This window comes from Lepus europaeus, chromosome 18 (genome assembly GCF_033115175.1).
Source record: "Lepus europaeus isolate LE1 chromosome 18, mLepTim1.pri, whole genome shotgun sequence".
NCBI lineage: Eukaryota > Metazoa > Chordata > Mammalia > Lagomorpha > Leporidae > Lepus > Lepus europaeus.
The window spans coordinates 53,346,432-53,370,426 of NC_084844.1; the positions used below are offsets into that span (position 1 = coordinate 53,346,432).

Here is a 23,995-nt window from a genome sequence, read left to right on the forward strand (position 1 = left end):
GCAGATACATTCACACACCTGTATGGGGACTTAGCAGTGAGGATGTTCACTGCGGTGTTATTTATCTCCACTAACCGCTGGAAGCATCCTAAATGTCCATCAATAAGAAACAACTGCATCTCTACAATGGAATGTGTTGCAGCCTAAAAAAAGTTGTTTATGCACTGATGATGATGATGATAATTCACTTTTCTGAGCACTTACCAAAACACAGGGATTACTTGGTATGGATTAATCTCCAAAAGGAAAAACAAAGCAGAAGCAACAAGTAGCTGAACAGTGAACATTATGCTAATGCCAAGTTAAGAAATGAGTGGAGCCACGTGTAGCCTAGCTGGTAACACGATGGTTGGCATGCCCACATACCATGCTGGAGTGCCTGGCCTTGAGTCCTGGCTCTGCTCCGGATTCTTGCCTCCTACTAATACACAGCAGGTGTTGGCTCAAGTGCTTGTGTTCCCTGCAACCCACATGGAAGACCCAGATGGAGTTCCTGGCTCCTGGCTTCAGCCCTGCCCAGGCTTAGCTGTTGCAGGCATTTGGGAGACTGAACTGTATGATGGGAACTATCTCTGTGTGTCTTTAGGTGTCTCTACCATCTTCTCAAATATATAACATAAAGTTTAAAAATAAGATGGGCATATATGAGGGGGGTCTTTAAAAAAATTCATGGAAAATGTTTATTATGAAAAAAACTATGCACAGATTTTAAACTCTTTTGCACCAAAATAATCTTCAGTTCCATTTTTCTAGAAGCTTTTCGAAGTATCTTCATATGTTTGCATGCACTCAGAAAATTTCTGGATGGACACACAAAGAATCACCTGTAAGGACTCGGGGTGTGAAGAAAACCTACTGTTTACTGAGTATTGTTTGACACTACCCCATACTAATTACTAACACAAGTCACAAAACCATAGGAGTATGGATAGTACAATCCCTTTGCGTCAGAAGAACTTTGCATTTACATATTCCCATGTCAGGCCTAGGAGAAGCTGGCGTGACAGGTGCCAACCACCAACAGCGGGAGCTCGGGAGAACACAACGGGACAGGATGGGAATGAGGAAGACAGGGAGGAGTCACGGGAGAAAAACTAAGAAGCATATGTATGGGTACAAAGTGCTTTTTACAACAATAAGGGTAAGTTTTAAAATTCAGCAGACACTAATCACAGATTTTAAAGTCATGTTAACAATGAAGTGACAACGAAGGAACATCAGTTTCGAGAGCAGTCAAACTTGGTGATTGCGGTTTTTTGTTTGTTTGTTTTTTTGACAGGCAGAGTGGACAGTGAGAGAGAGACAGAGAGAAAGGTCTTCCTTTACCATTGGTTCACCCTCCAATGGCCACTGCGGCTGGCGCACTGCGCTGATCCAAAGCTGGGAACCAGGTGCTTTTCCTGATCTCCCACGCAGGTGCAGGGCCAAAGCACTCGGGCCATCCTCCAATGCTCTCCTGGGCCACAGCAGAGAGCTGGCCTGAAAGAGGGGCAACCAGGACAGAATCCGGCGCCCCAACCGGGACTAGAACCCGATGTGCTGGCGCCGCAGGAGGAGGATTAGCCTAGTGAGCCGCAGCGCCGGCCAGTGATTGCATTTTACGGATTAGTGACTGCAGAACAGAGTCACAGACGCTCGATGCTGCGAGAGGCCGTGGGCATTACCCCGGGCTGACTCTCGTCTTTCTCACCAGCAGAGGAAGGGCCCAGCTTCCCCACGTGCCTGGACTGGAGCCAGGGCTTTTCCCACTGCACCAAGCTGGCCTTGCCCACCCAACCATCTGGGGCTTCTCAGCCTGACGCTCCCAGCCACTGCTCACTTAACCTTCTACCACTTAAAATCCAGTTAAAAACAAAACTGGTACAGGGCGAGCATTGAAATGGTTCAAATCCTAAACTTTTTGAATGCCAGAGTGATGACCCAAGTAGGAAACTCCGTTACCATAGAAACTGTTTCATGCAAAAACTTATTTAAGATATTGCATTCAATTACTTTCAGACTATGCATATAAGGTATATACATGAAACATAAATGAATTTCATGTTTGGACTTGGGCCCCAACCCCAAGATGTCTCATTATATAGATGCAACTGTCTACAAATCCAAAACAAATCCCAAACACTTCTGGGCCTAAGCATTCCACATGTGGATAACTCAACCTGCAATACTTATTAAAAAACATTCCCCAAGGATCCCTGTAAAACTGGAAAAACCTAAAAATGATCCCATCACAAACACTCCATCTCTTGGTTTTCTATCCTATTTCAATCTACTGAGAGAGAACATAAGAGGTAAGGGACAGGTGGACAGGTTAAGGGACCAACGGCCAAGCACATGTCAGGGATGCTCTTAACAAGGGGTCAAAGGATTGTGCAGGCGATGACCCATCCCACGGGTAGGTGGCCACGTGAGCAGAAGCTGATGAAGTTGCTAGAGCCACAGGACACGCCGGCCCCTCTCCAGCTCCGGAATTCTCCCTTGGCTTGGGAGAAGGCTGAAGCGTTTCGGTAAGCCTTGCTTTTTGGCAGTGCGTGTGCAGGTAATTGCTTCTCCAGGCCGTAACAGAACTGTAAGGGCGCAGTGTGAGGTTCAGGGGCCAGAAGACTTCCTGGCCCACTTTCTTAAGTCAACAGACTCTACCAAGGCCAAGTCTTTTTTTTTTCTTTTAAGATTTATGTATTTGAAAGGCAAAGTGACAGAGAGAGAGAGAGAGAGAGGAGACATATCCTCCATCCGTTGGTTCTCTCCCCAAATGGCCACAACAGCTGGCGCTGAGCCAGACTGAAGCCAGGAGCCGCATATCCCATGTGGGTGACAGGGGCCAAAATGCTGGATGATCTGCTCTTCTCCCAGGCTCGTTAGAGGTGTGCAGGATGGGAAGTGGAGCAGCCGGGACTCGAACCTGGCAGTCCCCGCCTTGCTGCCTGCGCTGGCCACGTTTGGCAAGTACTATTGCAGTGTCATCTGTGCACTGTGCCGTAAACACCCCACACGATGATGAACTCCGTGAAGGGAGGACTGTCCGTGAACTCTCAATGGCAGCCGGCATTTTTTACATGGATGGTAAAACAGCAGACAGCAGCCAAGCCTCGGAGGACTTAGCTATTTCTGAAGCAGTCTCCCTGCAGAGAATCTAACCCTCACTGCAATCCAGCAGGCCCACTGGACTTCTAGCATCTCTGTTTCACACCTGAGCCCAAGCAGGATGAGAAGTAAGCAACCTGCCCAAGGCGGCACAGTTCATCAGTGCTGGTAACGACGGTGACGGGGGCTGGGCTTTAAGAACATTCCATGGGGGCCCGGCGCCGTGGAGTAGCAGGTAAAGCCGCAGCCTGCAGTGCCGCCATCCCATATGGGTGTCAGTTCAAGACCTGGCTGCTCCACTTCCGATCCAGCTCTCTGCTATGGCCTGGGAAAGCAGTAGAAGATGGCCCAAGTCCTTGGGTCCCTGCACCCACGTGGGAGACCCGGAAGAAGCTCCTGGCTCCTGGCTCCGGATCATCCCAGCTCCAGTCATTGCAGCCAATCAGGGAGTGAACCAGCGGATGGAAGACCTCTCTCTCTCTCTCTCTCTCTCTCTCTCTCTCTCTGCCTCTCCTCTCTCTGTAACTCTGACTTTCAAATAAATAAATCAACATTTAAAATACTAAATTCCGTTGAACTTTCCGAACAACCTTGCAAAGTATAATCCTCTCTTAGAGAAGATGAAACTTCGATGGTCCAGAAAAGCAAAACTGCTATTTGAGCAGAGCCACCTTGGGTCTCAGCCCCGGCTGGTCCCAGTGCCAGTGCCGCTCCCACTGTGGGCGTGGGACATCCGATGTCAAGGGCCAGTAAAGACTCCAGGCAGGGGCCGGCGCTGTGACGCAGCAGGTTAAAGCCATGGCCTGCAGTGCCAGCATCCCATATGGGCGCCGGTTCTAGTGCAGCTGCTCTTCTTCCGATCCAGCTCTCTGCTATGGCCTGGGAAATCAGTAGAAGATGGCCCAAGTCCTTGGACCCCTGCACCCACATGGGAGACCTGGAAGAAGCTCCTGGCTCCTGGCTTCGGATCAGCACAGCTCCAGCGGTTGCGGCCACCTGGGGAGTGAACCATCGGATGGAAGACCTCTCTCTCTCTCTGCCTCTCCTCTCTCTGTGTAACTTTGACTCTCAAATAAATAAATAAATCTTTGAAAAAAATACATATATCTTAAAAAAATAAAGTAGTGAGCAAGACAAAAATATATTTTAAAAAAATATTTAAAAAAAAAAAAAGTCTCCAGGCAAGCAGGGGACATCATCTGCCAGGGGTGGATGTCCAAATAACAAGCAAAACTGCTGTCCAGCTAATATCAGGAGGAAAAGCAAGCAGATTTTAACCCCCAAAACTAGAAGGAACCATGGAATATACTGTACCTGAGAAAATTCCTGCATATATCACATCAAGTGAACATGGCAAAATATTTTTAAAAATTGCTAAATCTTAAAACTGAAAAAATTAAGGAAAAAAAAGATAATTCCTACTGACAGAAACACGACCGTCTTATTGTTGTCATGTTATCAGGCACCGGTGCACATTTTGTCATGGACAGGCGCAGTGTTGGGAACCACTTCCCCTCCACTGGAACACCGGGGGGCACCGCTAGCATGTGTTCAGTTAGCCCCTCCACACCCACGCTCATGCAGGCTTGTTACATAGTGAACACCACAGTCCTCTATCTACCTACTATTCATCCACCCCCACCAAAAAAAAAAAAAAAAAAAACAGTTGAGCAAAGTTATTTACGGATTTAAAAAAGAAAAAAATATTTCCAGGGGCTGGCGCTGTGGCGTAGTGGGTAAAGCTGCTGCCTGCAGTGCCGGCAGCCCATATGGGTGCTGGTTCAAGTCCCGGCTGTTGCACTTCCAATCCAACTCTTTGCTATGGCCTGGGGAAGCAGTGGAAGATGGCCCAGGTCCTTGGGCCCCTGCACCCATGTGGGAGACCAGGAAGAAGCTCCTGGCTCCTGGCTTCGGATTGGCGCAGCTCCAGCTGATGCGGCCATCTGGGGAGTGAACCAGCAGATGGAACACCTCTTCCTCTCTGCCTCTCCTTCTGTCTCTGTGTAACTCTGCCTTTCAAATAAATAAATAAATCTTTTAAAAATATTTCCTTAGTCCTTCTTCCAGGAAACCAAAATATCTTTTGATACTGAACCTCCTGGTAAAGAGATTATTTTTATTCTCTTTAAAGAAGAAAAAGGACTGCCTTTGAAAAGCCAACACAAAGACCGCCGGCTTCAGGCAAAGCCGACTCTAAGCACATTTTTAGCACTACCTGCGTTCGCACACAGCCTCTCATAGCACACGCCTTTTCTCAACTCTAATTTCTCAATTATAATTCCCATCTCAAAGAACACTGCCAGGGGCCGGCGCTGTGGCATGGCAGGTAAAGCTGCTACCTGCAGCAATGCCTGCACCCCATGGGGGCGCTGGTTCCTGTCCCAGCAGCTCCCTGCTAATGAGCCTGGGAAACCAGCAGAGGGTGGCCCAAGCCTTGGGTCCCTGCCACCCACATGGAAGACCCAGAGGAAGCCCCTGACTACTGGCTTTGGTCTGGCCCAGCCCTGGCCCTTGCAGCCATCTGGGGAGTGAACCAGTGGATGGAGGATGTGTCTCCGCCCCTCCCATCCCCCACAGTAACTCTTTCAAATAAATAAATCAATTAAAAAAAAAACACACACTGCCAAAAGAAGTTATTATGTTCTTTTACAGCAGTGCTAACCCTCTGGCTACAGGACCCTGGGGGGATTCATTGCAAACTGATGGATTCAAAAGTGCGGAGCTGGGGCCAGCACTGTGGCATAGTGGGTAAAGCCGCCGCCTGCAATGCCAGCATTCCATATGGATGCCGGTTCGAGTCCTGGCTGCTCCACTTCTGATCCAGCTCTCTGCTATGGCCTGGGAAAGCAGTGGAAGATGGCCCAAGTCCTTGGGCCCCTGTGCCTGCATGGGAGACGCGGAAGAAGCTCCTGGCTCCTGGCTTCGGATTGGCCCAGCTTTGGCTGTTGTGTCAATTTGGGGAGTGAACCTGTGGAAGGAAGACCCCCCCACACACTCTGTCTCTGTGTGTGTCTGCCTCTCTGTAACTCTGCTTTTCAAATAAATAAATAAATCTTTTTTAAAAAATAGTGCAGCACTTTGATTTTAATTTCACATTCTTGCCTGGAGAAAAATAACACAAACTTTTTCAGGAAAGAGCACACAGTATCTTACACCTGAACTCCATGAATGTAATTGTTTACAAAGCATTTTCAGGGGCCAATGCTGTGGCTTAGCAGGTTAAGTCACCGCCTGTAGTGCCAGCATCTCATATGGGCACTGGTTCGAGTCCCAGCTGCTCCACTTCTGAGCCAGCTCCCTGCTAATGTGCCTGGGAAAGCAGCGGAAGATGGCTAAAGTCCCTAGGCCCCTGCCTCCCATGTGCGAGACCCGGATGAATGCTCCTGGCTTCTGGCTTCAGCCTGGCCCAGCCCTGGCCACTGTGGCCATGTGGGGAGTGAACCAGCAGATGGAACTCCTCTCTCCATCTCTCCTTCTTTTTCTCTGTAACTCTGCCTTTCAAATAAGTTAATCTTTAAAAATAAAAAATAGGATTTTCACAGGACTTATCTTTCTGGCAACTTCCAGGATTCCAGGGAAAACTTATGAACGCAGACAGGAATAAATTTATGATGAAAAGTACCATAAACTCTCAGTTCCCGGCACAGTATGGAAATGCGGTATTCAAATATTCACATGAAACAAAGCATTCAATATTAATTATGTCTCAAAAACAGGATTGAAAAGTCACTCTCTAGGTGACCTACGGACACAACTTTTTCCAAGAATAACAGCGCCATAAAGCATACCTAATAAACCATAGCGAGCACTGTTTAATCTTCCTGATGGGTGAGGAGGTGCCCCGGGATCTGTCTTGGCTCACAGCAACGTGCCAATTAACAGAGAATTCAGGTTGAAGCCACGCCAGGTGCCAAGGGGCCGCCATGGCCAGTCTGGGAGGACTCAGCCCCTGCGCGGCTGACTCTGGGGTTTGGATCAGGCGCTCCTTCCCGGCTGTGTGTCCAGCACAAGTTACCACGCTCGCCCAGCTGCTTCTCGCGGTAAACTATCCCCTCTGCCAGAACGAGAGATTCTCTCTTCAACCTCACCAGTGACACATGGTGCAGACTTTAATTCGGCCTCAATACTTCTGTCATAAAGAGACCACCAAAACAAACTCACAATGTGAGGTTCTTAGGTTCAAAGGTTTGCAGGGTGAAAAAAAATGAAATGAAAAGATGAGTTTATTTTGGTGCAAAAAATATGTGAAGTTGTAGCTACTCGTATCTTAAATCTGGAAGACAACTGCCCCGGAATTATTAAAAAAGACTTGGGATGACAGAGAGAGGAGGGGTAGGTGGGGGACAAGAGAATCAAAAAGAGCCTTCATAATAGAGATGCTACCTCCTACTCATTCTGTTAAAAGAAAAATGGCCTCCCTGAAAATACAGAGGTTGATGAGCGCCCCCTTGGGGTGGATGATCTGAATGCCATCCCCGGTTTGGGGTGTAGTGTAAATAGGTCAAGTATTTGAAAGAATAAGATTTCAAAGAAAGCTATTATATTTCAGCTGAATTGTTAATTTATCCTTGGAAATTCTGAAATATATACATCAAGACACCTAATATTTTTATGTTAAGTAATTGTCCAGTGTTTTAACACAATGCTTAATTCAATTATTTTGAAAGTAATTCTGAGGGGCCGGCGCTGTGGCGCAGTGGGTTAATGCCCTGGCCTGAAGCGCCGGCATCCCATATGGGCACTGGTTCTAGTCCTGGCTGCTCCTCTTCCCATCCAGCTCTCTGGTGTGGCCTGGGAAAAGAGTAAGAAGATGGCCCAAGTCCTTGGGCCCCTGCACCTGTGTGGGAGACCCGGAAGAAGCTCCTGGCTTCGGATTGGCGCAGCTCCGGCTATTGTGGTCAATTGGGGAGTGAACCATCGGATGGAAGACTTCTCTCTCTGCCTCTCCTCTCTCTGTATAACTCTGACTTTCAAATAAATAAATAAATAAATCTTTAAAAAAAAAAAGTAATTCTGAGATTACCACAAAACCAAAAATCTGTGAGATTTCAACAGATGGCCAGACTAAGCATTTAGAAGAACAAAGTAAATTATCATTGTGGCATGCTAGTACTCTATAATTAACAGCTAGTAGAAATCATTAATTTAAAAAAGCAGTTAAGAGTTCTTAATGTGTGCCATGGTACTTCAAAAAGACCATGAAAAACAAGTAAAAGATGAGCATATTTTGACACAAAATTTTTTAAAATCCATGCAAATTTTTCCATACTACACATTTTCTATGAATTTTTTTGAAAATTCCTTGTGTGCATGAATTTCAAAGTTTCTTGACCCCAAATAAACCCATCTTTCAATCCCACTTTCCATGACCTTTTTGAAGCACTCTAATATATTGTTCTTGCCCTATAGATTCGCCACATAAATAAGACAAATAATAATTAGTTGCCTTAATGGAATTTAGCGAGTATGTAATTATTGCTATCATGCCATGAATCAATATCTAGTTACTTTTCTAATGTATGTCTTTAGGTGACACCAAGATGTGTTTGCACACCATGACCCCATGGGCAGACCTTCTAGTACTCAGTACTGAACATGGAGGAAACAGCCCTGCCCATCTGAAAGGACTTGAGGTCAACGTATGAAGACCTGGGCAGGGTGAAAAAAATCTTTACATAGTAAACTAACTGTGGAGTAACAAACAACACCAGAGGGAAGGTAGGTTATGGACTAAGTGTATCGCTGTGTTAAAAATAAAGCCCCAGCTGTTTATTGAAATAAAACTTTTATTTGAAACCCTGGTGGGTTAATAATTGGATACCTGAAAAAGCATGCAACTACTCTAAGCCAACTTTCCAGGTGACATAAGGGGTTGTACTGGGGGCGGGGTGGGGGGGATAATGGTTACAACATTTGAATTGTTTTCCCTGAAAAGCTATGGAACCCCATTCTCCCATGTTTAAAGTTGGCCGGCACTCACTTCCTGAGACACCGTTAGAAAGGATTCAGAGAAAACAACCTGAGGTCGGCTTTCACATCAACGTAAACTCAGGGTTAAAGGTTCGTGTGGGTAACGGACCACATGTGTTTTCTTATACGAATCAGATTATCAAAAAAAAAATGTTTTTAAGAAAAGGTTTTAACACTTGAGGATGTTGGTAGGAGGTGGAGATGATGGCACACCTTGCTTCAAGCCAGTCCCACCCTTCAACCCCGAAACTCCCAAACCATGGCAGCAGCGATGCCATCGCTGCCATCGAAATACTAAGAAGACAAGTCAGTCTCATCCCAGTAACCAACACACACAGGGAAGGGAGGCGTGCTTTCTGCCGGAACAAGGGTACTTCAGAAAGTTCACAGACGGGTGGGATTAAAACCTGAGTTTATTTTGGTGCAAAATAGTTTGAAATCCAGGCAGCTTTTCATAACGTATATTTTCCATAAAACTTCTTAAAAGTTTTGTTTATTTTATTTGAAAGGCAGAGAGACAGAGACAGAGATATCTCCTGGGGTCAGCACTGTGGCTTAGCGGGTTAAGCCACCACCTGCAGTGCCGGCATTCCCCTATGGGTGCTAGTTCAAGTCCCGGCTGCTCCACTTCCGATCCAGCTCTCTGCTATGGCCTGGGAAAGCAGTAGAAGATGGCCTAAGTCCTTGAGCCCCTGCACCTGCGTGGAAGACCCGGAAGAGACTCCTGGCTCCTGGCTTCGGATTGGCACAGCTCCATCCGTTGTGGCCATCTGGGGAACCAACAGAAAGAAGACCTGTCTGTCTCTGTAACTCTGCCTTTCAAATAAAATAAAATAAATCTTGAGAGAGAGGTATCTCCCATCTACTGGTTCACCTCCCAGAGGCCCAGGACAACCAGGGCTGGGCCAGGCTGAAACAAGGAGCCAAGAACTCCACGTGGGTCCCCTATGGGTGGCTGTCGGTGGAGTCCTCACCGCTGGCATCCCAGGGTTAGCAGGAAGCTGGAAGTGCGAGTGGAGCCAGGCACTCTGGTATGGGATGCAGGCAGCCAAAGCGCTGCTTTTATCATTGCACAAAATGCCTGGCCCTGCATCGACTTTTCGGAGACGCCTTGATATGCACGGATTTCAAACGCTTCTGCAGCAAGATCAGCTCACCTTCTAATGCCCTTTTCCGTGAACTTTCTGATGCTCCCTGTTTGCGTCAGCCACTCCACAGAGGAATGGATCACGGACAGCTCTGGGGACTGCAGGGTGACCTGGGAGGCTTTTCCTGCTGGCCCCGCTGCTGGCCACACAGGGCACAGGGCACAGCTCGGTGCACACAGCCCTGAGGCAAAGCCCCAGCCTCCTGCGCTGTGTAAAGGTTCCACCCAACCGAGAGAATTCCTTCGGCAGGTCTTGCTTTGCCAGCACATTCGCTGTAAAACATGGGACAGACGCTTTAAAAATAGAAATCCAGATTACAGGCAATATTTTGGAAACCAGGTCTCCCTCAAGCTGTGGGAAAAAGCTGGGTGGCCCAGATTCCTTCCTTCTTTCCTTAAAATAAGACTGCCGTCCCTCCCGCCCCAGAAGAGAGGTGGAAATGTTTACGTGGATACATCTGGTGTGTTGACACCGCTCTAAGCAGTAAGTCTTTCAATAGGGCGATCTTTTCCTTCAGGTTCTGCAACAAAGCTCTGATGGTCACCGTAAGCTGGAAAGAGAAGAACATCTCCTGAGTAGGCTGGCCCAGCGGGGTAGCACACCTACCACATCCCCTCAGGTCAGCGCGGCGGGGCTGGGGGAGACGCCAGCTGCCCAGTGACACACCTGGGGCTCCCGGGGGTCTCCCCGGTCACCTGAACGTCCACGGCAACTGGGAACTGAGGGTCTGCCTCCAACCAGCTGAATTCCGTCCCCGCGGCTTCTCCCTGTTGATCCTGTATTTCTTTCTGCCTTGGAGCCAGGCAGGAAATCGCGCCCCCCACGTCTTCAGAGTGCCCTGAACCACGTCTCAGATGACAGGTGTCAGGCCCCGCTACCCTCCCGACTGGTCTCACGCTGTTGCGCTCACAACATTCCTACAGCATTGTGTTCTTCCTACACAAGAGGAATGTTAACCACACGTGCCTCGCGAGCAGGTCTGCGTGGATCTCCTCCCATCATTCCAAAAACCCGGAGGTGATTCTAGGCTGGGGCATTAGAAAGGGCGGCAGCGGGGTGGGGAAAGGGCCCCGTGGGAATTCGGAAATGTGGAAAGTAAAATCTCGACCATGGATGAAACCAGAGAGGTGTCTGAAAAAAAGACAGAAGACCTCGTCGCAGGTCTCGCTGGCCACCTTGTTAAGAGCGGAGTTTACAGGACTCGGCTGGGAGCAGGAGGCACTCCCTAGATCAGCAGGCCCTCACCGAGGAGGAGCAGCCCAGAGCAGCCCGCCATGGTGTCAGCCGCCAAGAGCAGTCCAGTTTTATTCAGATACCCTGAGTTGAAGAGGCACCCACAGAGCTTGTGGGGAGACGCCAAGGGGAGCAGGTCTCTCCTCGTTCAAAAAGTAGAGAACAGGGGCCAGCGCTGTGGCGCAGCAGGTTAATGCCCTGGCCTGAAGTGCCGGTATCCCATATGGGCGCCGGTTCTAGTCCCGGCTGCTTCTCTTCCGATCCAGCTCTCTGCTGTGGCCTGGGAAAGCAGTAGAAGATGGTCCAAGTCCTTGGGCCCCTGCACCTATGTGAGAGACCCAGAAGAAGCTTCTGGCTCCTGGCTTTGGATTGGGGCAAAAAGTAGAGAACAAAACAAGCAAGCAAGCCAGCAAACAGCACACAGCGGTTAGGATGACTGACAATGCCTGCAGCTCCTACGGGAGCCCTGGGGCTGTAGTCCCAGCTTCTGCCCTGAGAGGCAGCAGGTGTTTCCCACCTGTATTCCCAGTCTCCAGTTACCAGTCTGCAGCATTTCCCCCACAAACCCTGGTGATTCTGCCCCGGTTCCCAAAGGTAGCAGAATAAAGTCAGATTTCTTGGCAGCTGGTAGCCTGGAGGGCTGCTTGGTGTGGGAAGCCCTCGGCCAGCACCTGGTTCACTGCTGCTTCCCTCTAGTGTGACCGTGCTGATCTACAGAGAGCCAGCTGCTTCCACGAGAGTCCTGTCATCACCACTCTGTCGCAGAGTTCCAGGCTTTGGCCTGGCCCGGTCCTGGCTGTTGCAGGCATTTGGGTAGTGAACCCGCAGATGGAAGATCTCTCCCCCTGTCTCTTTTTCAAATATAATAAAAATCTCTTTTTTTTAAAAAAAAAAAAAAAAGAGAGAGAGATTCTATTCACACACACACATACATACATACACATACACACCAAGCCTATGAACAGTCTATGAAATGAAAGACCAGAAACATTCAAAGATGAAAGAGTAGGTAGCCATTAAAAATATGACTCAAATCTCCACTTGTTAATATAGACAGACGTCATAACTGATTAAAACAAAAAAACCCTAAAGTCAAAGACCCAGCGTTGGGGTAGGTGTGGTGGTGCAGTGGGTGAAGCCACTGCTTCCAACACCGGCATCCTGAATCAGAGTCCCATTCAAGTTCTGCCTACTTTGCTTCCCATCCGGCTTCCTGCTAACACACCAGACAAGCAGATGATGGTTCAAGTCCTTGGGCCCCTGCCACCCCCAAGGGAGACCCAGGTAGGGCTCTTGGCTCCTGGCTTTAGCCTGGACCAGAGCTGACTACTGTGGCTATTTGGGGAATGAATCAGTGGATAGAAGAGATTCTCTCTCTCTCTCTCTCTGCTTCCCCACCTTTCAAATAATACATAAATTTTCTAAGACAAGTCACCCAAATGGAGGAAAAACATTATAGAAAGAAATACACCAAAATGGCAAAGGTGGTTTGGCAAGACCAAGGCAACTTGGGCTGGCCCACAAGGTCCCAGCAGAAGGTCTGCCTCAGCAAGGCGTGAGAAGGACAGCTGTGGTCCTCTTGGTGGCTTTAGGTTTGCTGGGAACTGCACTCTGCATAAGAAAGCCAGAGCTTCCTGGTAGCCCCACGAATGAGTGCTGGATTCCTAATTTTAGAGAAGAACACTTAGTCTCATAATCCCCAAAATGTCCATTGTTTTGTAGAATTTTAATCAAGCAGAACGTTAGTATAGGAGAAGGGGTTAATGCTTTACGTAAGGTTGAGCTGTTTGTGGAAAAGAATTAAAAGGCAACAGGCTCCCTGGTATATGCTTCCCACTAAAACAAAGATAAATGTTATTAAGGCTTTAATTCAACATATGCCACAAATACAACAATGGTTAGGATGTCAAAACTGTGGAACAGAGCTAAGTGAGCGTTTAGGTAAGTATAATATAGAAATGAAAGAGTTACAGAAAGAACTGCAAAAGAGGGGACACGTTTAAAAAAGGGCCTGCTTTGACCTTGGGGCTTCTGGTAAACTAGATTAGGAAGGTGCTATTCTAGCTTGTGTGGGCAGTTCCTGCACAGCTGGACAGCACGCCAGGCCTTGGCTTGTGTGGGCAGCCATTGTCTCGCACCTGTCTGTGACTGTAACCCATGCTCTGACCGTGCCCTTGAAAATCAAAGAAACTGTAACAAGATGAAAATGGACAGCAGACATGTTACTGTAAGGAGAAAGAACCATTATGGGACATGATATAAAAATAAAGTCTGGTGCCTGAGAGCCAGAGCCGTGCCATCGGCCTTGCTGTGAGTGTGTCTCTCACTTCTTCCTGCGCCAACGCCTCCCACACCTGCAGGAACCCCAGGACCTGCTAGAGCTGGACTCTAATTGGTGGGATTTCTTAGTATTTTATAAGAAACCAAATATTTTTACAGAAAGGACAAAAGGTCCATCACCACGATTAGGCAGAAGCTTTCCAGAGCACAGGCGAAAACGGGAAAGCGCAATTCCTGACCTCAGACAACACGGACAGCCGACCAAGCAGAGGGGACCACACGCCAATCTCACTGAGGGATTATGAATATAAAACTATCTTAAAAAATTAGCAAAGCAAATCAGATTTGCATTAGAAAGAGCAATACACCCTCATCAAGTAGAGTTTCTTCTAATAATTTATGAACAGCTTGATGATAGAAAATTTTATAATAATTCTTTCAGAATTAATGATTAAAAATGCAATATGCATATGATTAACAGTACGGGGAAGATTGAAAAAAGAAAAAAAAATTTCAGAATGGAATACCACTGCCTCCACTGGACTATCACTTCACTTTAGTTGACAAGTTCTGACCAAGACAAGACAAACAACACAAAGATACGAGGACGGAAAAGGAGATGAAGTCCTTATTATGTACAGACTGATAACTGTCTACTTGGAGAAGTTACAAAAAGCAATGCACAGATTCTAAGAGACAGCAAAAGTGTTCAGTATAGCAATCGATCATAAAATGAAAAGAAAAAGACATGCCTAAATTTAAATAATAGCAAGGGAGTTGTTTTTTTTTTAAAAAAAAGATTTATTTTATTTAAAAGGCAGAATTACAGAGAGAGAGAGAGAGAGAGAGGGAGAGGGTTCACTCCTGGGCCAGGCTGAAGCCAGGAGCCAACAGCTTCATCAGAGTGTCCGCATGGGTGCAGGGGCCCAAGCACTTGGGCCATTTTCCACTGCCTCCCCAGGTGTGTTAGCAGGAACCTAGATCAGAAGCTGGGACTCGAACTGGCATCCATAGTCGGATGCCGGTGCCACAGGCGGCAGCTTAACCCACTACGCCACAGAGCCGGCCCCCAGAACCTTCCTTTGATTTTCATTTATTCACTTGAGAGACAGAGATGGAGACAGACAGTGCCCGTTCCCTGGTCCACTCTCCAAATGCCTGCTGCGGAAGTGAGCCAGGCCAAAGCCAGGAGCTGACAACTCGGTCCGGGTCTCCCGACGTGGGTGGCAGGGACCCAGCAACTGAGGCTGGTGTGAGGAGCGGAGCACAGCACAGGCGTGGCGACGTGGGAGGGGAGGCGAGCGTCCCCCCAGGCCCTGGCCTGCTGGGCTGAGCGCCACTGTGGGGAATTCCTCTGCCTTAATTTTATTTTTTAAATTTCACAGGACCAGCAAAACTTACAAAGGTCTCCAGCATTTGGCCCAGAGTAACTGTAAATGCTGCTGCAGGAATCAGCAAAGAATAAAACTGGAGACTTCGAACCCCAAGTTTTCCCCAGTGTGATCCATACGCATAATGCCAGGTGTCTACCCAGAATCCCATCTGCTGAGCAGGCCACAATTCAGACAGAGCACACATTTTTTTTTTAGACACTTGTTTCTTTTTTAAAAATTAATTTATTTATTTGAAAGGCATAGAAACAGAGAGAGAGAGAGAGAGAGAGAGAGAGAGAGAGAGAGAGAAAGAACTCCCAATCACTGGTTTACTCTCCCAAAGCCTACAAGGGCCAGAACCGGGCCAGACAGGACAGACAGGAGCCAGGATCACAGAACCCAGAACCGGGCCAGACAGGAGCCAGGATCACAGAACCCAGAACCGGGCCAGACAGGAGCCAGGATCACAGAACCCAGTCTGGGTCTCCAGCAACCCAAGTACTGGAGCCATCACCATGGCCTCCCCAGGTGCACAGTGGCAGGAAGGTGGGATCAGAAGCAGAGCTGGGACTCGAACCCAGGCACTCTCACATGGGACGCTGGAGACCCAACCAGTGCTTTGACCAACGGGCCAGATGCCTGCCCCTCAAAACAATTTTAGAGAAGGGTCACAGAGTTGTTCTGGAAGAATGAGTAAAGAAAAATTAATGAATATAGGTAAGAATGTGGGCCTTACACAATTAGATATTATGTCAACAATTAGCTACGAGGTCGCCTGAAACTAGAAAAGTATGATGCCGGCAGTGACAAAGAGCTTCAAGAAGGCATCGGAAAAGAAGGCACAGAAACAACACAGTTGCATAAAAATTCAATGAAGGAAATAAGGAGGATTTTTTTTTAAAGTATTTTACTTATTTATTTGAAAAAGTTACAGAGAGAGGGAGACACACACAGAGAGAGAGAGAGAGAGAAAGATCTTCCATCTGCTGGTCCACTCCCCATATGGCTGTAACAGCCAGTACTAGGCCCACCCAAAGCCAGGAGCCAGGAGCTTCTTCCAGGTCTCCCACACAGGTGCAGGAGCTCAAGTACTTGGGCCATCTTCTACTGCTTTCCTAGGCCATAGCAGAGAGCTGGAACAGAAGAGGAGCAGCCAGGACTAGAACCAACACCCATATGGGATGCCAGCATTGTAGGTGGCGGCATTACCTGCTACATCACAGCGCCGGCCCTAACATGGAGCATTTTATACTGGGGGGAGGGGACACTAATAACAGAGAATAAGGAAGACGAAATAAAATTAGAGAGCTATGAAGCACCAAAATAAACTTCAAATATTCCAAAGACTTTCACCCAAAACCAAGACCAAAACAACAGAAGGAAAGCTTTAAAAAAAAAAAAAAAGTGGATAATTGGGTGAAATATTTATAAAACCTCTGGGTGTGAAAGGCCCTTCTAAGCATGACCACGAGGAGCACAGGAAACAAAGGACCATAAGGGGCCGGCACTGTGGCGTAGCGGGCAAAGCCGATGGCTACAGCACCGGCATCCCATATGGGCGCTGGTTCAAGTCCTGGCTGCTCCTCTTCCAATCCAGCTCTCTGCTATGGCCTGGGAAGGCAGTGGAGGATGGTGCATGTCCTTGGGCCCCTGCACCCACGTGGGAGACCCGGAAGAATCTCCTGGCTCCTGGCTTCAGATCGGCACAGCTCTGGCAGTCTCGGCCATCTGGGGAGTGAACCAGGGGATAGAAGTCCTCTCTCTCTCTCTCTCTCTCTCTCTGCCTCTTTCTCTCTGTAACTCTGCCTTTCAAATAAATATATAAATCTTTAAAAAAAATTAACAATCAATTTAATTTAACCAAAAAGCAAACCAACCAACCAACCAACCAGGGTGGGGATTGGTGCAATGGTTAAAACGCTTTGGGGACGGCTGCAGTCTGACCCCGTCCTGACTATTACAGGCATCTGGGGAGGAAGCAGTCGATGAGGGCTCCGTCTGTTTCTCTGTATCCCTACCTACAAAAATAAACTACACTCCAGTGTCATTGCTCACTTGGGAGCATGACAAAAATTCAGAAGGCTGATGGCGCCCTCTGCTGTCCACATTGTGAAGGTGCAGAATCTCACACCTGGCCAGCAGAGGGCACCGAGGTTGTTGACCCCTGGGAGGGGGATGAAGCTGCAGATTTTAAAACAAATTTACACGTGCCCTAGTTCTGAGAACTCACCCTTAAAAGACACCTTCAAAAAAAATTCTTTTAAAAAAGGACAAACCTATTTATCACTTTTTTTGAGATTATTTATTTATTTGAAAGGCAGACTTAGATCTTCCCATCTGCTGGTTCACTCCTCAAATGGATGCAATGACCCGGGCTGGGCCAGACAGAAGCCAGCAGCCAGGAGCTTCTTCCAGGTCTCCCATGTGGGTGCAGGGCCCAGGGACTTGGCCCATCTTCCACTGCTTTCCCAGGGGCATGAGCAGGGAGCTGGATGGGAAGTGGAGCAGCCAGGCCCATGTGGGATGCCGGCACTGCAGGCAGCGGCTTAACCTGCTGCACCACCACAGCGCCGGTCCCTGCAGCATCTCTGAACACAGTGAAAGATGGGAACCACCTGACGGCCCGCCCTTAGGAGATGGATGGCCTGTGGCACCTGCACGCCACGGAGTCCTAGAGAGGCCGGAAGGGGAATGAAGATGGCTCCGGGAGTGAAGGTGGGGAGGTCCCTATAACACACTCACAGGGATAAGAGCAGGCTACCCGAGGCCGGCGCCGTGGCTCAACAGGCTAATCCTCTGCCTTGCGGCACTGGCACACCAGATTCTAGTCCCAGTTGGGGCGCCAGATTCTGTCCTGGTTGCCCCTCTTCCAGGCCAGCTCTCTGCTATGGCCCGGGAAGGCAGTGGAGGATGGCCCAAGTGCTTGGGCCCTGCACCCATATGGGAGACCAGGAGGAAGCACCTGGCTCCTGGCTTTGGATCAGCACGATGAGCCAGCCGCGGCGGCCATTGGAGGGTGAACCAACGGCAAAAGGAAGACCTTTCTCTCTGTCTCTCTCTCTCACTGTCCACTCTGCCTGTCAAATAAATAAATAAAATTTAAAAAAAAGAGCAGTCAGTGTTTTGTACAAGCAGAAGTCAATCAGGAGGGACAGTGACTTCTGCAGAGCCTAGGGAGGGCGGACCGGGTGGGAATGAGAAGCAGGTGGGGGGGGGGGGGACACACACAATGAGCCTCTGCACATCACCATGACTTCTGACCCGTCTCAGTGTTTAACTGATTTTAAATCAAATAGGTTGGGTGGGGCAGGGGGAGAGCAAACCTTACAAATGAACAAAAGCAGAAACAAAGCATTATATCAATATCGTGACATGGGGGAAAAGAAACCAACCCCAATAACCTTAGAACAGAACAATCTCTGTGTGCTTAGACAGACAGGCTAAGTTTAGAAAAAAGCACAAATTTGGAAATTTCCTTAGGGTTTGCAGCAGTACTTGTGTGGCAATTCTGAAACTCTTTTCTGTAAACTGTTAAGATAGATCCTGAAGTTAAAAATCTATGGATGGTGCAGTAGGTTAATCCTCCACCTGAGGCGCAGGCATCCCATAGGGGCACCGGTTCTGGTCCTGGCTGCTCCTCTTCTGTTCCAGCTCTCTGCTATGGCCTGGGAAAGCAGTGGAAGATGGCCCAAGTCCTTGGGCTCCTGCATCCATGTGGGAGACCCAGAAGAAGCCCCTGGCTCCTGGCTTAGGATCAGCTCATCTCTGGCCGTTGCGGCCAACTGGGGAGTGAATCAGTGGATGGAAGACCTCTCCTTCTCTCTCTCTGCCTCTCACTATCTGTAAGTCTACCTCTCAGATAAAATCTTTAAAAAAAAAAATCTATGGATGGGGCTGGCACTGTGGCATAGTGATAGTGGGCTAAGCCTCTGCCTATGGGGCTGGCATCCTATATGGGCGCTAGTTCATGCCCCAGCTGCTCCACTTCCAACCCAGCTCTCTGCTATGGTCTGGGAAAGCAGTGGAAGACGGCCTAAGTGCTTGGGCCCCTGCACCTGTGTGGGAGACCCAGAAGAAGCTCCTGGCTCCTGGCTTTGGATCCGCGCAGCTCTGGCTGTCTTGACCATCTGGGAAGTGAAGCACAGATGGAAGAACTCTCTCTTTGACTCCCTCTCCCTCTAACTCTGCCTTTCAAATAAATAAATAAATCTTAAAAAAAAAAAAAAAGAAATCAGGGTTATCTTGGGGCCAGTGTTGTGGCACAGCATATTAAGTCACCCCCTGCAGTGCCAGCATCCCATGTGGATGCCAGTTCCTGTCCCAGCTGCTCCACTTCCGATCCAGCTCCCTGCTAATGCACCAGGGAAAGCAGTAGAAGATGGTCCAAGTCCTTGGGCACATGAACCCACGAGAGAGATCGGGATGAAGCTCCTGGCATTGCTGCTATTTGGAGAGTGAACCAATGGATGGAAGACCTCTCTCTGTCTCTCTGTCTCTCTCTCTCTCTCTCTCTCTCTCCCTCCCTTTCAAATAAACAAATAATTTAAAAAATAGAAATCAAGGTTCTCACCGTGGGAGAAACTTGTAAATACAAAGCTGGAACAGGGAAGGTAAGGCAACATCTGTGGGGTTGCAGTTGGTGTAAAGGCACCAGTATGAACTCGGGAGTTCAGAAAACTTTCCTTAGCAAAACCCCAGCGCTGCTTCTGCACAGCCCACAATGAAAGCTGGTTTCTACATTTTATTGCACATAGAGCATAAGAAAGACCCCAGTCCTGCTGGAAAAATGGCAACTCAAAGAGGGAGTTGGAAAGATCTACTAAGTGGAAGAAATCCCCTAACCCCTGAACTAGAGCAGAAAAGGGTGAGAGCCCTATAGGGAAAAAAAAAAAAACCTTGATGTATGTTGTGCTTCGTCTGTCTCAGTGACGAAAACTATGAAGTGATCGCGTGTCAATTCCAAGGACTAATGGAAACAAGCCACACACACACACACACACACATGCAGACACATAAATAGGAAGACACACATACACAAAGACACACACAGAGACACACACACACAAAGACACAGACACACACACGAGGACAGACACGAAGACACACTCACATAAAAGCACACACACAAAGACACACACAAAGACACATATACATGAAGACACACATACACAAAGACACACACATGAAGGCACACACAGAGACACACACAAACACTAAGACACACATATGAAGGCACACACACAAAGACAGACACACACACAGACACACACACAGCCTCCGACACAGCAGGGCTTTCAGACCTCCCGGCTCAAGCCGGTCACCCTAAGCCCCGTTTCCCTCTGGCTGCTACCTTGGTTGTCTTTTCACCCTTCCTTTCATACTGACTCCGCTGTTGAATCTTCTCGGCGATCTCTTGGGCGATTTGACAAGTAGAATCGTAAGTGGAGAACCTGCAGCGGGGGCAGAAGAGAGGAGAACGTTCAAGGCTCCATACAAAGAGCTCTCTGCCCGGAGGCTGACTTTGGCCTTCAAAGCCACAAATTCAAACAGGCAGTGGGGAGAGCTAACGGTGCCGAGCATCGGCAGTGGTGACAAGCAGAGAACGGGACCTCCTCTGGGCCAGGCGCTCCTCTGATGCCTCGTTTGTAGACACTGTGCTCAAGAGTGTGTGCCGTGGGGTAGCACTGCCCGCGGCACCTTACACAGGAACACAGAGGGAGAGGGACTCACACAGGTGGCAGCGCCGGCTGTCTGGCTCCACAGCCTGTTGACCACTTGGCCTTTCTGCTGATGAGGGGGCACTTGGATCCCCTCATTGGTAACACACTCAACCAATGTTTCTGGAGGCCCTGCACTCTACGGAGCCATGTTCCAGGCACCGGAGAATGAACAGAGCGCTAAAAAAAAAAAAAAAAAAATCCTTAGTTTCAGGGCGCTTACATTTTAAGGGGTGGAGGAAAGCGTACCACGGGACGTATCCACGGGACTCAGGAACCAAGTGCTGATGCCTGCTAGGAAGCGAGACAGCGTGGGACGAAGGCACAGCAGACACCCGGGGCAGGGCTCCACGGTGCAGGCCCAGCCAGCGCTGTCAACCTAGGACTGAACGCTCTGGCCACCAAGGACACGCACCTGACCTCTAAGCAGCTCTCAGAACATGTACTGAGCTTCCGCCTGCTGGCCAGCGGTGCTGGAGGGCTCTGAAGGAGTCATAGGGATTCCTGTGAAGGGGTCCCCACAGCCCCCCTGGGTTTTTCCCTCCGTTACAGAGTCCTGACGTCGTGTCTGTTTCGCAGGAAAGACTGAAGCATTCACACCCGGCTCGTTTCTCCGCCCAGATGGCCTGCTCCTTAAACGCGGGGACTCTACTACACTTTGGCGAATGGCATATTTGCCAGGAATGTCCATTACAAAAGACAGAAAACTGCCACCTGCCATGATGTCCCAATTTCTGCTCAAGAAAACAAACGGCCTTAGACTCTTCCAGCTCCCGCACTGACATCAGTTGTATACAGAAGGAACTTTAGAAGTGTTCGATTGGAGGCAAATGCTCCAACGACTAACAGCTGGGTGCCCGTTCTGGGCCAGGCACCAGGCTGTAGCTTCACACTGCAGACTTCGCCAGGATCCATGCGGCAGGATCCTGCCCTAACCAAACAGCATGTGGCTAAGGAAGCAGGAGGCTAAATAAGGAGCACTGGGTCCTGGTCCCAGCCTGGCCACATTTCAACCTTTCCTTCCATTCTCGTCATCCGTGGAAAGAGGAACTTGGGGCCAGTGTTGTGGGGTAGCAGGTTAAGCACCACCTGCAGCGCCAACGTCCCATATGGACACAGGTTCAAGTCCCAGCTGCTCAGCTTCCAGTCCAGCTCCCTGCTGATGAACCTGGGAAAGCAGTGGAGGATGACCCAAGTGCTTGGGCCCCTGCACCCACGTGGGAGACCAGGAAGAAGCTCCTGGTTTCAGATGGGCCCAGCCCTGGCTGCTGCAGCCATCTGGTGATGGAACCAGTGGATGGGAGTTCTTGTTCCCTTTCTCTCTGTCTCTCCCTCCCTCTCCATAATTCTTCCAAATAAATAAGTAAATCTTTTTAAAAAATAATAAAATGTTTAAAAAAAAAAAACAGTGGTTCCAAAATTTTGCTACACATTGGAATCGCAGGGAAATTTTTTTTACAAGATTTATTTATCCATGTGAAAGTCAAAGTTACAGAGACACATAGAGAGGTCTTCTATCTGATGGTTCATTCCCCAGATGGCCTCAATGACTGGAAGCCAGGAACTTCCTCCCAGTCTCCCACGTGGGTGCAGGGGTCCAACCAAGCACTTGGGCCATCCACTACTGCTTTCCCAGGCACCATAGCAGGGCGCTGGGTCAGAAGTGGAGCAGCCACACCACAGCAACATCCCCCACAGGGAAATCTTTTTTTTAAAGAAATGCCAGTGCCTTGCTCACACCCCCAGGCATTGATTAAACCTGTGTGGGGTTCACCTGCACCGGAGGAGTCCTGAAAGCTCCCCAAGCGATTCCACTGTGTAGCAGAGGGCGGGAACCACCAGCCCACAGGTAACAGGCAACTTCACCAGAGAAGCCTCAAGTACTAGTTCCGGAACATCACCACGAACATCAGTCACAGAAACGGTGGACAGCGGCATCAGCAAACCAGTACGGCAGGGGCCACCTCTGGCTGCTCAGTCCCATACCCAGACTCCGATGCTTACTGTCTGCAAGGTAGTAAGGCTACAAAGGGTTAGGCTGTGACACAACATAAAAGACTTGGTTAAAAAAAAAGTTTAGTGAATAATCTGACATAAAGAAAAATCAATTTATGTCATCACCCCAGGTGACTAAGAGGATGGTGCTGCTGTGACACTGAGTGAGGTACAGGGAAGAAGAAACTTCTAGAACACAAACCGGGCTTCTTTTCTGTTAGAAAAACACTGAGTGTGTAGTTAAGTCCATACAAGATTTACCTGAAAGTGTACCCAGAAAAGAGATGACACAGGAATACTGATGATTATAGAAACCACGTGACGGGTATCAAGGCGCTCACTGTATTACTCCTCATAGACTTTTTACCTTCCAAAATACAAATTTTTTAAAAATACACCAAAGAAAACTAAACATGCTACTAACATAAAAAAAAAATTCCAACCAGAATATAAAACTCTGTATGGGGCTGGCACCATGGCTTAGCGGGTAAAGCTGCTGGCTGCAATGCTGGCATCCCATATGGGCTCCGGTTCGAGTCCCGGCTGCTCCACTTCCCATCCAGCTTCCTGCTAATGTACCTCGGAAAGCAGCAGACGATGATCCAAGTGCTTGGGCCCTGCACTTTGGGGAGTGAACCAGTAGATGGAAGATCTCTCTCTCTGTAACTCTGTCCTTCAAATAAATACATAAAGCTTAAAAAAAAAAAAAGAATTCAGTGAATTTTCCAGAAAGTCTATCAACAAATAAACTGCTCCAAAAGTAAAGATGATCAGCTTTCACAAAGAGCCAGGTCGGAGCCAGAAACACCTGCTGCTCCTGGTTTTTTTTTTTTTTTTTTCTTTTTAAGATTTATTTATTTATTTGAAAGGCAGAGTTACACACAGAGAGAAGGAGATTCAGAGAGAGAGAGAGAGAGAGATCGATCTTCCATCTGCTGGTTCAATCTCCAACTGACCACAATGGCTGGAGCTGCACCGATTCAAAGCCAGAAGCCAGGAGCTTCTTCTGGGTCTTCCCATGTGGGTACAGGGGCCCAAGGACTTGGACCATCTTCTACTGCTTTCCCAAGCTACAGCAGAGAGCTGGCTTGGAAGTGAAGCAGCTGGGACTTGAACCGGTGTCTATATGGGATGCCAGCACTACAGGCGGTGGCTTTACCCACTTTGCCACAGCACCGGCCCCTGCTGCTCCTGT

At 48.5% G+C, this 23,995-nt stretch overlaps 1 protein-coding gene across 1 annotated transcript in view; it reads right to left on the reverse strand.

Annotated features, from left to right (window-relative positions):
• Window positions 1–23,995, reverse strand: part of STX8 (syntaxin 8) — a 295,947-nt gene that overhangs the window by 268,020 nt on the left and 3,932 nt on the right. Inside the window, exons 2-3 of the mRNA XM_062216055.1 lie at window positions 20,439–20,538; window positions 10,658–10,752 (exon numbers count right to left, since the gene is read on the reverse strand). Of these exons, the coding sequence (XP_062072039.1) occupies window positions 10,658–10,752; window positions 20,439–20,538 (195 nt within the window). The remainder of the gene's footprint in view (window positions 1–10,657; window positions 10,753–20,438; window positions 20,539–23,995) is intronic.